At 39.9% G+C, this 15785-nt stretch overlaps 1 protein-coding gene across 1 annotated transcript in view; it reads right to left on the reverse strand.

The window, feature by feature from the left end:
* Positions 1-2246: 2246 nt before the first annotated feature.
* The window catches only part of DERA (deoxyribose-phosphate aldolase), an 87078-nt gene continuing 73539 nt past the window's right edge, over positions 2247-15785 (reverse strand). The window contains exons 7-9 of the mRNA XM_019544495.1: positions 11944-12056; positions 6677-6826; positions 2247-3074 (exon numbers count right to left, since the gene is read on the reverse strand). Coding sequence (XP_019400040.1) covers positions 3018-3074; positions 6677-6826; positions 11944-12056 — 320 coding nt within the window. The 3' untranslated portion in view covers positions 2247-3017. The remainder of the gene's footprint in view (positions 3075-6676; positions 6827-11943; positions 12057-15785) is intronic.

The raw sequence follows: 15785 nt of genomic DNA on the forward strand, positions 1-15785 counted from the left end.
AACCCTGAATGCTTGGTATACAGAGTCATGTTAGCCCAGCATGTGGCAGCTCAGGCCTGTCTCCATTTACTCTACCTGTTCTGAGGGCTTCTCCTGCAACAGTTGATATCATCACAAGAACCCAGACTTGGGCTCCTCTTCTGGGCCTTGTGACAAAGTAAATTAAAGTCCTTCAAGCAGCTGTCGGAAAATGGAGAAGGTGAGAAGTCAGGAGATGGTGGACTCGTTGGAGGACAACAGTGCATATTTAGGCCCCACAGCGTAACACTGAAATTACTTCCAGTCCTGTATAATGCTGAGCAGAATATTTATCATTAAAAACAAAGCACTAGGGTTTTTTATTTGAAACTTTTTTAGTTTAATTCACTTTTTTCAGCATATCACAAATTTCAAAACAGAACCATTTAAAATGTGGTGAGATAATTTTAATCATTGGGTGTCCAGCAATTTCACAGTATTTAAACTAGGTCATTTGGCAGAGGAGCAATGGGTTGGTCAGAAGACTTGAAATGGATTCAAATCTAGCTGTGTCTAGTAAAATGGGGCAACCATTTTGGCAGGCATGCAACAAAGTAAGCTCCATACCCTCCTTGAGTGCCACTCCAATCCCCTTCCTCAGCTCAAATCTACTGCTCTGCTTTCTGCCCTGTACTGTATGTTTCCGGTCCCATTTGTTGCTTTGCTTGCTTCTCCCAGCCCTGTGCTCCCTGTGTAATCTGTTGCTCTGCTTTATGTTCTCTGGTCCTTCCCTGATCTGTCAGGTGCCACACACAGAGACTGGCCATGTCACTTGTGGCATACATGCCACAGGTTGGCCACACCTGGCTCTAACAGATGAACAGGCTCCCATTATATAACTAAAATAAAAGTCCTGGAACGTACAGGTTTATAGGTTCATAGGAGTCTACCGGCAGATGTGTAAACAGCTGTGTTTGGTACCTATCTATGCAAAGCATGATTCTATGAATAGTTTCTCTGAAATCTATTTGATCATTCACATGTTGAATAGTTAGGGTGACAGAATATGGTTCTTTAATAACCACACCCTTCAACTATGAAAGCTAGAGTGCTATAAGTCCAGGTGCTGTACATGTTCTGAAAGACAACCAAAAAAATTGGGGGCCAGAAAACTGGGAATGTACCTAATTTTTTCTACCTTAATTGGGAACGTAGCTAACTTTTTTCTACTCGATATATATCCATTTGGACTGGTACAGATAAGCAAACATATGCCATAAACATTTTTAAGATTACTCTTGCATGGCTATGCTTTAACAATTGAAAGATTAAGTGAATTGAATGTGTACTGCAGAGGGCATGGGTCTGCCAGATATTCTATGGAAAATTATTTCAATGGCAGTATCTTCTCTTCTCCTCCATTTCATGGGCTCTCAGGTCAGCAGGAGAGTTTGGCTACAAAAGAACAACCAAGCATTTGAATTTTCCTTCAGAAAGACTTCAGTGAAGCTCAAGAGAAACCAATTGAAAAGGATCACCTTCATTTTGAGAAAACTGTATAAAAATGTGGCCATACAGCTCGGTCTGGGAGGCTGAGTCTTGTGTAGCTCAGGAATTGACCAGAAAAACCCAAAGGACCCTGGAATGGGTTGCCTGGATTGCCATTTTAAGAAATAAGCTTAAGATATATTTTCTAATATGTGTTACTGCATCTATTGGGTTTTCTGCATATACTGTAGTCCATTTTCCGCTACTATTCAGCTTTTCCATTTGTCCAACAGCGTTATGCTAGTCTAAACACATAAGACTCTGGTAGCACTTTGGGATAGATATGTTTATAAACCATATTTTGATCTTAAGTTCTAAGGATCTCCTTGAAAACGTAATAAAAATATTCTGACAGCATCTGACTAATACTTCTCATTGCATGCACCTGATTAGCTCCAGTGAAGCCAGTGGAACTACTCAAGATGATAAGGTTAGCACCTTTCTACTTACATACTCCACTTCAGTAATTAACTAATGCATTAAACTTACTGTTGTCTGCTCAGAAGGGCTGCAATGATTTGGATATTATTTTTAGTGTGCTGTTAATTTAAATAATCCTGTACCCACTGTATACAAAATGGGGGAGTTGACACTGACATTGAAAAAAATCACTTTTTTTCAATGTCAAAAGTTTAAATAAAGGCAGAGTTGGAATTCAGCCTGTGAGATCTTCTACAGTGGCAACATTTAGAAACTGACACTTTAAAATGTTAACATGTTATAAAGGTATGTATTTTTTCCCAGCAGAGTAGAACAAACATTTCAAAACAAAAAGCCTAAAAACAGGTAGTTGAATACATATTTAGGAACTTAAGTACACATTCTCTGATTTTCATTTGTTCTGATTCACCAGAGCACTAACTTCAGAAGCAACCATAGATGCTCAGCTATCATGGAAATCAAGCCCCTTTTATTCTGGAGGTCTAAATATAGATGTAGGCACCTAAATGGCTAGTACTCAAGTTTGAAAAAATTGGTTTTAGCTATGAAGACATTTTTTTGTAGAAGAGAGTAATAGCCACATTTCATGTTCTTAGATTACACTGCCTGAAATTTAATCAACATAACAATTAATACAGCAACATATCTATGGCAAAAGCTGCAGACCAATTTAAATGGAAAACCAGAGCAAGATCTGTAGCTCTTAATTAGTGATCTGTAACACTCCACAGATACTTCATATTCTGCTCCAGGAAAGTGTTACCAGACCACTTAAATCTTTTTCATAGTATTTCAGTGTTGCTATTAATAAGCTTTTCAGGCTGGTCTGAAAGAGATTTTGCAAGATTACCATTGTGAATCTTTAACTCTTTCAGAATTGCTTCTCCTTTACTTCCTCTGTTGACTCAAGCACCACCAGCAGATATGAGTGTATTTAAAAATACTGTGAAAAAATGAAGAGGCAAAATTAGCCTTTTAATCTTTTCATATGCACATCGTTTCAGGAAAGACTTCAGGATATTATTTTTTTACAGGTCTCTTACAAAAGTAATCTAGAGTCAATCTCATGTCTAAGCCATTGCGAGGTTGTGGTAGGCTGCATATCTGCCAGTCACATGATGGTAAATCTACAAGGGAAAAGAGAATTTCAGATAGTACCGAACATAACTAGAAATTCAAAAAGTATCATTAGTCATCAAATTAAAGATGCATTGAGAGTAGGTGGATGACACTGATAAACACCAATTCATATACAAACATGTACAGAGTCTGATCCAAAGCCCATTGTAACCACTGGAAAGTCTCTCATTGACATCCCTGGGCTCTGCAAGGCCTATATTATATTTTTTCCCCCCAGCTGTCTCCATATTCTTGGTTATTTAGAGGTTATAAGCTCTGAAGCAGGGACTATTTCATCTTACAACTTTGCACAGGCTGTAGCATAAGAAGAGCTTGAATATGACTATGGGGTTAATTTTCCTTTGGACATGGATTCATGCTGCAAAAACCCAAGCAACCAATTACCACTGCCAGTGAAACTGACTGGAGATCCTGCCATCATACTTAGGCTGTGATGGCGAGGGAAGTCTATTTGCTTTATCACAGCTAAAATCATTCATCCATGTCAGGAGTGTAAAACATATGGAGCCATGTCAGGAGTGTAAAACATATGGAGCCATGTAATCTGGCCTGTAGAGCTCCTGGAGGGACAGGAATTTGGTGGTGGGGTGAGTGAGGTCAGGGGTGGTTGTGTTAACCCCTTCATTTCCCTGCCACTACAACTCACCCCACCAGATCCAGATCCAAAGTGCGTGGAGCCCTGTGGTCCAGATCTAGCCCACAAGGCCAAACCAGTTTGACATCTCTGATCCATGTTAAATTTAAGGCAAAAACCCAGTTTCACATAGAAGCCTGCCTTGACTGTGTATTCACTTCAGGAAAAAACATTTTCAGTAGTTCCTACTGGTGTTCCTTCTTTAACTTTGGTGCAAACAAAAAGTACTTGCTTAATAAGTTTTCAAATGATAAAAAGGTAATAAGTATTCCCAATACTGTGGAGGATCAGATTATTGTACAGGAAGAATTAGATTATATTAGATCGTTTGTATTAATAACAATAGTATGAAATTAACACTACAAAATTACAAAATTATACACATCAGTATGAATGTCAAGAATTTCCATGATAAACTGGGAGATCACAGATTGGCGATAATGGAAAACAGAGTGAGTAATCTATGTGTACTGGTGTACACAAGATGCCCATAAACTGCCAGTGCTATGGGCTGTGTAAAAGTATGTATATTTTCTTCTGGAGACAAGGACAAATGTTAGTATGATTGCATCATTCATAAACAAGAACTTAGAACAGTGTGCACAGTTGTAGTCACCTATATTCAAAAAGAAATTAAATGAAACGGGTGCAGAGAAGGGCTACTATGATTATCAGGGAATAAGGAATTTACCTTATGAGAAGTGATTAAAATAGCTTGTTTGGCTTAGGAAAACAAAGATTGAGAGTGACTATGATCACTCAGTTATAAATGCACTTGGGAGATAAATACCAGGAGGAGAAGAGCTATTTAAATTAACAGGCAATACTGGAGCATTTTTTTTCTTAAATACAGTTGGACTGGAAATCTGAAGAAGGTTTTTTAACCAATCCAGATCATCTGACAGACTTCTGAACAAGGCAGTAGGGGCAAGGAACCCAAGTTTTGGGTATATCTTCCTTAAAATCATGGAAAGATTAGTTGATATGATCGTGACAGTTTGGGAGTTAAATATGTGATATGAAGCTTTCAGGGTTTAATTTGTTGGAATCCCCAAGGGGAAGATGAAAGGAGACTGGATCACTGTACACACAACTGCCTTCCTCATGGCATGGGCCTGTGTTTTGGACAGCAGTCTTAAGGTGATATGTGGCCTCCTGGTGGTAGGTTACATGATAGAGCATTTTTTGCCATGGGGGGCACTTAGGCTTGTAATCCTCTTGAAGTGAGTTTCTGATTTGGAGGCTATGCCTTTAGCTTATAGAGAACTACAGTTTGTGTGAGTAAGTAGGGAGACCTAGGCTAGATGATAAACACTACCATTTCTGGATTAGGTCTTCTTCCCATCATCCTTCTTGAGCTTTCAGTACTTAGAGCCCTGCATCTAATGTCACCCTTCAGGGCTTCACTTGTGCTGGTCATCTGTAGGGGTCAGGAAGACACTCTTTTTCTTCCACTGAATGGATTATTTTGCTTTTGGAGGTTTATATTAAGGTTAGATGTGAGAAATGGGAGTAAGTGCAATGCTGCTTCTGTGGGTACTGAGAAAATATTGAGGAACCTGGCTGGTATATCTTGCTGTCATGTTTAGGTTAAAACTAATGGGTCAGATCTAGGTTCAGGATGAAATTTTCCTTAGATCGGATTGGTAGTGACCACTGGGACTTTTCTCTTCAGCATAGTGCCAGTTCCCTGCATATATTTTACCCAGGAAATTCCCTACCACTGCCAGGTCCAAGGCATTGGAAGTGCCCGTGTTTCTTCTGATCCTTTCCTTTGACATAGTGTAGTTTTCAGAAGTTAAGGTCCTACTAAAATGCTAAATTTCATATAGGGTCCTTGTGGCTTGTGGTGGGCAGGAGTGGCTGGAATGGATGTTCTTCTGGAACTTCTTGGATTTAACTTCTAGTACGTGGCTGTCTGTGCTTACAGAAGACTAGACTTGATGATGAAAGTAGTCCCCTCCAGTCCCTTGTGTCATGGCCCTATCAACATTATTCTGTTTTTTTAATCTCTACCATTTTTCTGAGGTGCCACAGTAATTTAACAGTTGGGAAAAACTGTGTGGGGGGAAGCAGATGGTTTGTCTTTTTCCATACATCTTTCTGCTCAGCTACAGAAAGGGAGGTCTACTCCCACTGGTGCTGTATAAGAAGAGATCTCTCCATGAAGCAACAATGAACAGGATTGTAAATCTGCTTCTCACTGGTGTTGCTTGTTAGGTAGGTCCAGTCATATGCACTGGAGCTCATTCTTCTGATTTGAATGAAATACTGTAGTTAGACTTGGCAGGCCCAAAGGGTTTTAACTGCTTGTTTTTAACTGTGGCATAAAGATACCTGGGGATACACAGACCCCTTTTGCACACATTGCACTCCAATGATTTAGTTCACTGAAGCATGTAAGAACACACGAGGATGAGTATTAGAATGCCTTTCTTTCACAGGTGCTTGACAGAAGGTGACAAAACTTTCTACTCTGTGTACTGATGCTAATATTGCAGAAGGCTCCCTCTTCTATCAGCAGAATGGCAGGTAGCCATGCTGCCTCCAGTGATTAGTGATTTTCCCCCTCCCAACAGAAATAACCATTTTATACCCATGTCCCTTTTTCCAGCTGAAAAATAAACATGACCCAGCTGCAGTGAACAGCAGCAGCAGAGTGACTCCTAGTGGTTGAAAGCCACAAGATCAGATTCCCTCTGCTCAGCACTGTTAGCATGGCCCAGCTTGTTCCTAGGTTAACAGGGATGCTGAAACTTTTGAATCACTCCCCAAAACACCAGAGACATTTTTTAAGAAAGCTCATACAGAAGCAAAACTGCAGTCAATCCTTAGTTAGAAACATGGTCCATTATCCTTAATATGGCCTGGAAAATGTTTCTGGAAAGGAATAAACAAACACACAAGGAAAGCCTTTTTTTCTCTGCTAAGGTGGACATTGCTTGTATTACTAACCTGTCTCTCAATGTCTGCCAGCAAACTACTCGCACCGAGACGAAAGAGTTCGGGTTTTAGCCACTCATCCCCTAGTTCCTCCTTCATCAGCATTAGCCAGGTAAGAGCATCCTTCGCAGTACGAATGCCTCCCGCAGGTTTAAATCCAACCTTATAAAGTGTGACACAGAACACATTTTTACTGCACTGCAGGAGAACTCTAAATGTGCATAACTTGGCTGAGAAAAAGAACCCAAGATTATTCTGGTGTATAAAACAGCTTATTATGGGTTAGATTCAGACTTTGGATAAAGGTGTTGGACAAGCAGAAGTGTCAGCAATAGCACTTCAGCAGTAACCTTGGGAGGCATTATGGCTTAGAACCCATGCCCAGCTTTTGAAAGGCAGTTGCCAGCACGCTTCCTGGGAGTCCAGTGAGAGAGTGAGGTGGAGATGAGACTCCAAACATTTTCTGCCTGCTATACCCCACATCCATGGTCTGGGAGGAGAGAGAATGGTTAATCCTGCGTGCTTGATCCTGTGGTCTGAGTAGCCAGCATAGGGTTGCAAGGGGGAATCCTTATTCCCTTGCACTTGCACGGTGTGTTGCAGTTTAGTTCTAAAGGCAGAACTGTGTTTCCCTTTGGGCACTTAAATGGCAGTCCTCTAGCTCTTTACCTTGTTGCTTTTTGCCCTACCTCTGTGATGTACAAGTGGGCACACATAGACCAAACGTGTGCAGAAGGCTACATGCTGGCCGGGCATGTACATTGTGAGTCCAGAAAAAAGACTCATAGGGAAGGGGAGAGGGCACAGGGCAGCTGCCACTTCACTGAGCCATACATTCCCTATCTTGCACTCTTTTCCCTGGCACCACGTATCTCCTCTTGGTTGTCCAGGGAGGTCAGCTTCAAAAGGAGTGTTGGAGAGGGGACTGGATAATGCCTGGTCTGTGGCTTGGTGGTTAGAGCACTGTGTTGGGAAGTCAGATAAATGTGGATTCAACCCCCGCCCCCCCGTGGGTATGGAGGTCTCCTGCTTCCTCAGAGAGTGTCCTGACTACTCAGGCACTGGGGCTAAAACATAGGAGGGTTTCTCCCACTAGTCATGAGTTTATAGGCACCTGCATTTTCATGATCTGGACACATGTGGCCATAACAGGAGGGTACACATAGCAGTATATCTGCCCAACCAATGTGTAGCCTACTGAACACGCTTAGTCAACATGTGCATGCTTATACATCCACAGTGCAGGGGTAGCAGAATTGCAACCTGTGTGTGAGTGCCTAAAATAGCTAGAAAGCTGCCATTTAGACACACAAAAGGAAAGCAAAATCTTGCCCTAAATGTGTAAACAACACAAGCACAAGTGTAACCTCAGAAATGCAGAAGAGAAGCAGTCTTGATACAGTAGGAGCAGTCTGTCAGGCAGCCTGAAATTTCTGGATCTTACAGAAAGCACGTACACAATATTTATAGACTGCTGGTCTATATTTCAAGCCTTATTTAGTATGCTAAAATTAATATACATAAATAGTAAGTTAGCTAGCTTGACTTTATAAATCATTCTACAGGGATGAATCAAGACGGGTCTGTTCCTACTAGACATGCGGAGGTTTTTTTAATGTGGCAAATGTTGTCTGGAATGACAACATGCATTGGATGTGTTTAACCAAATTAAAACCTCTACTCTGGGGAAAAAATGCAAATCTGAAGTTCATACGGCAAGCACTGTTCTAGCAAGATGTGTTTAGAGCCCCCTGGCTTAAGTGTACCCACATATTTCAGGACAGCAGAATCAATCTACATCATGGTCTTTAGGAGCCATGGAGTCCCTACACTAAAACAGATCACTGATCTGTGAAGACCATTATCCTGCTTTTAGCAGTGGTCCGTATGTGATGCTGTAAGGGGCTATTTTATGGGCTGCTTGAAAAGCAAGGGGAATAAGCAGCAGGCAGGTTTGCTGGTATCTAATGTAATGCAAGAACAATCTGCAGTGTAGTTAACAATGGTGTTTTTACATTTCCCTGCATCTCAGACTGACTTTCCTTCTTCTATCTTTTTAACTCCTCTGTTTTCCTTCTCCTATGAGGAGGGTTATTCTGAGATGTACATTTGAAGCAATGTACAAGAAAAGCAGGAAACCTGTTTGTAGAGTACCATGAGACCATTTCTTGGAAATAACAACAATAATACAAACAGATCATTTTAACTTTTGGTAATATTTCATTTGGACAAGTCATCATCCATATGTAGAAGAAAATGTCTCATATTGGAGCATGCTAACAACATTGTTTCTGAAAGGAACCTCAACCGTTGTAACAGAAAACTTCTGATTTCAAAAGGCACAGTAGTAAAACTGGATGTGGATGGATGTGTATGTGTCTAGTAGCCCTAGTTTTCAAAAGGAAATCAAATTACAGCAACTGGAAAATGCAATATATTAAACCTGTGTGTCTGTGGTGCCAGTGTTCTCTCAGGAAGAGAAATTCTAATGAAAATCACTTTAGATTTCTCCATAACAGATAAACCTTTCGAGAAACTCTGTGGTTGAAACAAGTAAACTTTTTTTTTACTTGTTAAATGAAAAGGTTAAAAAAGAATAAATGAATAATTAAAAAAAAACCCTATTCCTTGCACAATTTTCCCCTTAAACATCCACATTCTAAAAGCTTTTATTTTTGCAAAAAGCTGACAAAGAGTAGACTATCCTCCCCTGTGTTTGCCAGCTTTCCAAACAGCACATCTGACTGCCATAAAAACGCAGAAAAATGGATATTTAATTCAAGAGCAGCATAAGTCTAGCTACCACTTTCCTGCTGTTTCACAGCATTTCATTATTTTGTTTAATAAGTTCATCTCCTCAAGAATTTTCTCTTCACCTTATATTATTAAAAGTAATAAGTTTTTCTGGACTGGGGGTTTCCCAACAGAAAACCAATTTATGTGTGTCCTTCAATAATGACAGGAAAAGATTATTTCCTATTATACTGCACACTTTTCATATCACCACCCCAGCTTATCATTCAATAAATGTTACCCTGCAACCTGTTCCTTTCACTGAAGAAGTTTAATTTCTGTATAAACCTGTTTTTGCAAGCCAACGCCTTGTGAGAGAGCTTCTGTACAGCAACAAAATTACTTTGTTAAAGAAACTATTTAGAAATCTCTTGTCACCTTAAAATTGTCTTCAGTTAATAAAAGCATTTAAAGTCAGTTTACATCTAATTCATTCTCACATGCACACATACTTAATAGCACATTTTAAAGCAAGAATGCATTCTTTTAAAATGAAAGGTGAATTTAACCATTTATCTCAATTAAATGTAAAAACCTGTGTTAACGGGGGCAAATCCTGATTTTTGGCCTATTGCTTTTGCAGCCAGGACCTGTTTTGAGTATAGCCACAAATACAGAGGAATCTTTCATCACAAAGGTGGTAATTTTTACAGGCAAAAGCTGTCATTCAAGTACACATGGACAATCTAGTGTATGGGTCCATGTAGATCTCATTTGGGTCCCTGGCGCACATTACATTTAAGACACAATTAAAAGGTTAATCACGCCTTAAACAGCAATATGTCAAAGTTCACTTTGGGTGTGAGAATACAGTTAATGAACCATAGAGTTATTTCACATATAATATGGAACAGCTTTGTGGCACGCCTTACATTGAATGTATGGCTGCTGCAGGCTGCACCATGATGATCTCAACACAGCCACATGTTGGGATCTGTTGTGTAATTAAAACCCCAGTCAGGGTTTTGGCAATCAGCTGACTGTCCACTGGGCCAGGGGCTGGTTTCAGATCCAGGTTCAGTCCCCCGCCCCCACTGACAATCAGCTGATTGTCGGCACCTGTGTTTTTACTTGCTGATGCAGGGGGACCCCAGGATTATGACCCCGGGCTTCCTCTGTGCTGACAAGTAAGGTGTAATAGGGATCTAATCCCCAATTACAAAATCATATGTAGCATGTCTGGAGGCACAACTGTTCAGATTGCAGCTTAGATCCCACGCAGTCTTAAATTGAATGTCTGTTAAAGGCCTCAGGCTAGCATAAGAAGACATGATGTTTAAATCTTTGCCTGGACTTGTCAGGAAGACTGTGCATACCTGTTACAGCAGGCAGATGTCCTATTACACTGTGGTCCTGGCAGCCTAGAAGGGCTGGAAATGGCCTCCTTGAGACTCTTATCTGAGCCTTTCCCATTGGTAGAAGAACAGAAAGAGAAAGGAGGAATAACCCAAAGGTGGCAACAGAATACAGTGGAGGTAAACTGTGCTTCAGCTATTTGCTGCTTCCTAAGGATCACTGGAGGAGCCAGAGCACAAGGACATGAACAATTAAACAAACTATAGCTCATACACCTAATTATAGCTAGTGCAGCTAAAAAGGGAGTGGGACTTACTGTGGTAATCCACCTCTGTTTACTTTTACCCCATGGTTAGTGAAAGTTAAATAGAGGCAGCTCAGCCCCCATTTGGCTGAAGGGGGAGTTGCTCTAGTTTAGCCTTCACTTACTGCAGGGTAAGAGTAGGCACACTGACTGTTACTGTGCATCAGCTGCTTTGCAAGCAAGTCTCTGCTCACTTTTAACTTGCTGCAATTTGTTCATTTGTCCATACTACAAGTTAGATCAACTCTGAGATGGTACTACCTTACAGGGCTGGCCTAGAATATAAACAGTTTTACTTGGCTGCTTCCTTTTCTATTACTGTCACAAGTGGAAGAACAAATGAACAGAAAAATGGAACTATAGAGCCTGCTCCAACAGTAATATAGAAGGATGGATGGTATTGTATATACTGGATCAGGATCTCAATGACTGTAAATTCAGGCAGCTCCATAAACTTCAGTGCCTATTTACACTAACCTGGGATCGGTCCCACTGTTTACAAACAGTCATGTTAAACAGCCTAATTTGTACACTAATTTAGTTTGCTTTAGTAAGTTGGTAAACTCCACAATGAGTTAGTGGGAGCTGAATCAACATTACAAAATTTTCCAGGGAGAGGTGCAGGAAGAATTACTTCTTAAATGAGACCAAATATGAGAATTTTCTGCCAAAGAGGTAGGCTTCATAAAGTTATACACAAGTAGAAAAAGAGAGAGCTCCAAGGAAAGTCAGGCTGCACCTTTACCTAGCACTTACTCTGTACTAAAAGCAAAGATGCTTGTGACTTATTTAGATGGTCTGTATCTTTTTATATCTTAAGATTTTACCTCCTGAATGAGATGGTTTGCATTTTATTTATACAGAAGATCCGGGTAGCAAGAATTACCTTGTTGCCAGTTTTCCAGTAGAAATCTCTAATGGCTCGTAGCATGACTAATCCTACAGGCAGGGTGGCATTCACAGCTTCTTTTCCTGTTGAGGTCTTAATAAAGTCAGAACCTTAAAAAAAAAAAAAACCAAGAAAGCTCCACAATAGTTTTATTATAGTATTTTTTTTACATGTCTATACTTACGCCATCATGCTTTACCATTATTATTAAGCTGTACATAAGCCCTATGCTATAGGAATTCTTTTTCCTCTGGAGCTGGAAAGCCAGCCACAGTAATGTTAAGAGGCCTGCACAAAGTTTCAGACAAATTCAGGAGAGGAGTCAGTGACAGCCCAGGAACCCCAACCCCTGCCCTTGTCACAAAGCCAAATATCCCTCCAAGACTCTTGAGGCAATTAGTATCAAACAATTAAATTGTAACATCCTTGTTTTTAAATAAAGGTTTTACATAACTATTTATATTACCATTTTGCTGTAAGTAGGCATTGCTTTTACCACATGCTGGTATTCCAAGGTTTCTAATATAATTCTCCATCACGTTGTTTCTCATAAAACCTCATAGTTCCAGATCCAATGAAATACAAGTTAAAAATAAAATGACAGATGGAACGTTCAGTGTAGCCACATGCTACCAGACCTTTAATCTATTTAGTCTAGTATCCTATCAGCAACTTCTGGTAAAAGGAAAAGAGAGGGAACCAATGCTAATTCACCCAACTACTGCTATATTATAAACAAAGAAGGAAAATTATCTTCTTGAACTACGTGCCAATCAGTTTATATTTTGATATATGCTGTATTTTAAAAATGTATCTTGGAAAAATGTAAAACCAAAGTCTGTACTGACTGGCTGCACCTACACGAGATGCTGACTGCACAGTAGCTCATTACTACTGGACATTAGCATTGTGTGACATGAAGCACGATGCAACGCTACTGCACAAATGTAACAAGCTACTGCGCAGTCAGCGCCACCAAAAAACCATTTCAGGGATGCTACTTCGTAGTCATGCCAGTTACTAAATGACTGTAAGCTTTGTGTAGATGCAGCCACTGTGAACATTAAAGAACCTCCCCAAGACAAAGGAGAGTTAGCCTTGGATGGATGGCTTATTTCTCTCTGCATTTTCATTTATTCTTCACTTTGCTTCCCAGCTCTTGCACACTCTTGTTTTTTCAGTTTTTACAGGAACACTGCCCTCCCTACCCCCACCCCTGGCCTCCAAACAAGCCATGTGGGGTCTGCTTTTTCTCTCATAAATGTCACTGGTGCACACTCAAGTGCTGGGAACCTACTTTTTGCAGAAAGTAAAAAGTAGTAAAAAAAATCATAGAATCAGGAAAGTAGGGCTAGAAGGGACTCCAAGTCTCCTAGTCCAACTCCCTGCTCAAGGCAAAATCATTCCTATCTAGACCATCCTAGCCATAGTGTAAGGTGAGACAGTAAGACTTCATCTAAATGATGGCACCTCTACATGCCTCAAATTAATAAGCTGGAGCTGCTTCACTACTGGATAAAGGATAAAAAGGTTACCCGCTGACCCATTATCGTTACATTCTGTAGCACCAAGGGTTATCCTGTAGGGATTGTAACCAAGTACAGGCTAGACTGTTCACTCTTCAAATGCTCCATCTCCTGAAGATCATAGTATGGAAACATAGGAAAAGGTTTCATATTAGTAAGAAGGAATTTTACATAAGGGGCAATGGATTGTTGACTGAATGTTGCAAAGAATTAGACTCATGCAAGCCAGGAAGTTATGTATGGGCAATTCTCATTAAAAGGAAACAGAACTTGGCATTCTTGATAGTCACATTTAAAAAAAAGGAAACAAAACTTTAACATTATCAAATTCTATGTTTGAGTTTCCCTTTTAACTGCAGAGTTTAAGTCCTTCAGTACAATACTTTTTTCCCCTCGTATAAGGTAAGTCAAAGCTTTTATAAGTCTTATAATTACAAGTCTCTATGGTACAGTTTCATTAAAAACTTTCATTAAACAACAGCTGCCCTTGTATATGGTCTTCTAATCAATTTGGTCAAACAGAATGACTTCTAATCAGCTGTTGATAAAAATAGAAGATGAAATTTTAATTCTAATAGATTAACCACAAACTCAAGATAGTCTTCAAAATCCATCTAGCTCTTTTCTCCAGTGGATTTAACGACTATTCAGCAACTCATTACTAAATAGAACAAGATGAACATTTTCCAGTTCATTAAAGAAATGTACTATGTATTTTTGCATTGTCCTCATGATTCGTTACAGGGAGTCTTAATTACAAGATAATGGATAATGGTTATTAAATGCAGACTCCAGTAATGAAGCTCTATTCATTTGCGAGCCTCAGAGACTGCAAAGAGGGGAAAATAAAATTACTAGCTTCAAAAGATTAACGGATCAAATTATTATTCAATTTTGAAAATCTCATTCAGACTTCATAGAAACAAGAAGAGATTAAAAACTAGTATTAGTACAAAAGTAGTGCATTTATTTATTTATTTTTAAATAATATCTTAAGGCTATTACCAGAATAATCAGCTTTAGATGTGATTATTAGACAAACATACAGCCAATTTAGTAGTATCTTCTAACAATGAAAACAATACATTTTTATTTTGTGAACAAATTCTATTTATGCTGCAAGAGGTTACTAGCAGGACTCCATAAAGCATTGTGTAGAACATGGAAGATGTGTGCTAGCAAACAGTACTACAATGTAAGGTATTATTAACATTTTATATTTCACTAATGAAAAAAAAAGGATTTAAAAATCAGCCACTGCTTCAAGAAGCATGTCATTAAGTGGAATGCATGCCAACCTTGTAATAAGAGTTCCTGGTCATATTATTTACTAGCCCTGGGTTTTCAATACTTGAAACACAAATTGCAGAAAAATGTTCAGCAACAGCTGAACAGTGATTCAGAGGATGTTTTATAAGGTCAAAATGTCATTCATTATCTGGCCCACTATTTAAAAATGCACATACACAAATTATAGGCAAGTTTTAAAATATATTCCGAAGTAACTTGTTCATTACTCAACATGAGTTGGAAAGTGACTCATGAAATACTAAGGCCAAGATCTTCAGAAATAACTGCTTAAACTTAAGCTTGTACACAAAGGCATAACTAGAGTGGAGTATATGGGGCTATTGCCCCAGGCACAACTTGGGAAAGGGTGGGAGGAAAAGCAACTGCTGCTAGCAGTCACACAGTCACAATTGCAATCATGGTGGCAAGCAGAAGTCCCTGGTGCCTTTGTGCCCTGACTGCCCAGCTGCATCCGTGTTGCTGCTTCTAAGTCCATATAGGTCCTGAGTTGGGAACATGCAGACCACAAACGAAAGACACACATGTGGACCTGTATTTTTCTGCTGGGGCCACAGGTGCTCAATGACTACTGCATGTCAGTAAGACTTGGATGTCCAGAGTCTTTAGCTAGTGTTGAAACCCCCAGCTGCTGATTTTAACAGAGATTCTGCATGGGCTTTTTATAGATTTCACAGACATTAGGGCTGGAAGGGACCTTGGAAGATCATCGAGTCCAGCCCCCCACCCAAAGAGCAGGAAGTCAGCTGGGAGTCATAGGATCCCAGCAAGATAAGCATCCAATTTGCTCTTGAAGGTGTTCAATGCGGGTGCTTGAACCACCTCCAATGGCAGGCTGTTCCAGACATTGGGGGCTCAGACAGTAAAGAAATTCTTCCTTATGTCCAGCCTGAAACGGTCTCACAGTAGTTTATGACCATTCAACCTCGTTATCCCTTGGGGCGCTCTGGTGAACAGACGTTCCCCCAGATCCTGGTGGTCACCCCTGATAAACTTATAGGTGGC

The sequence above is a fragment of the Crocodylus porosus genome, unplaced genomic scaffold (assembly GCF_001723895.1).
Source record: "Crocodylus porosus isolate Cpor-Errol unplaced genomic scaffold, CroPor_comp1, whole genome shotgun sequence".
Lineage (NCBI taxonomy): Eukaryota > Metazoa > Chordata > Crocodylia > Crocodylidae > Crocodylus > Crocodylus porosus.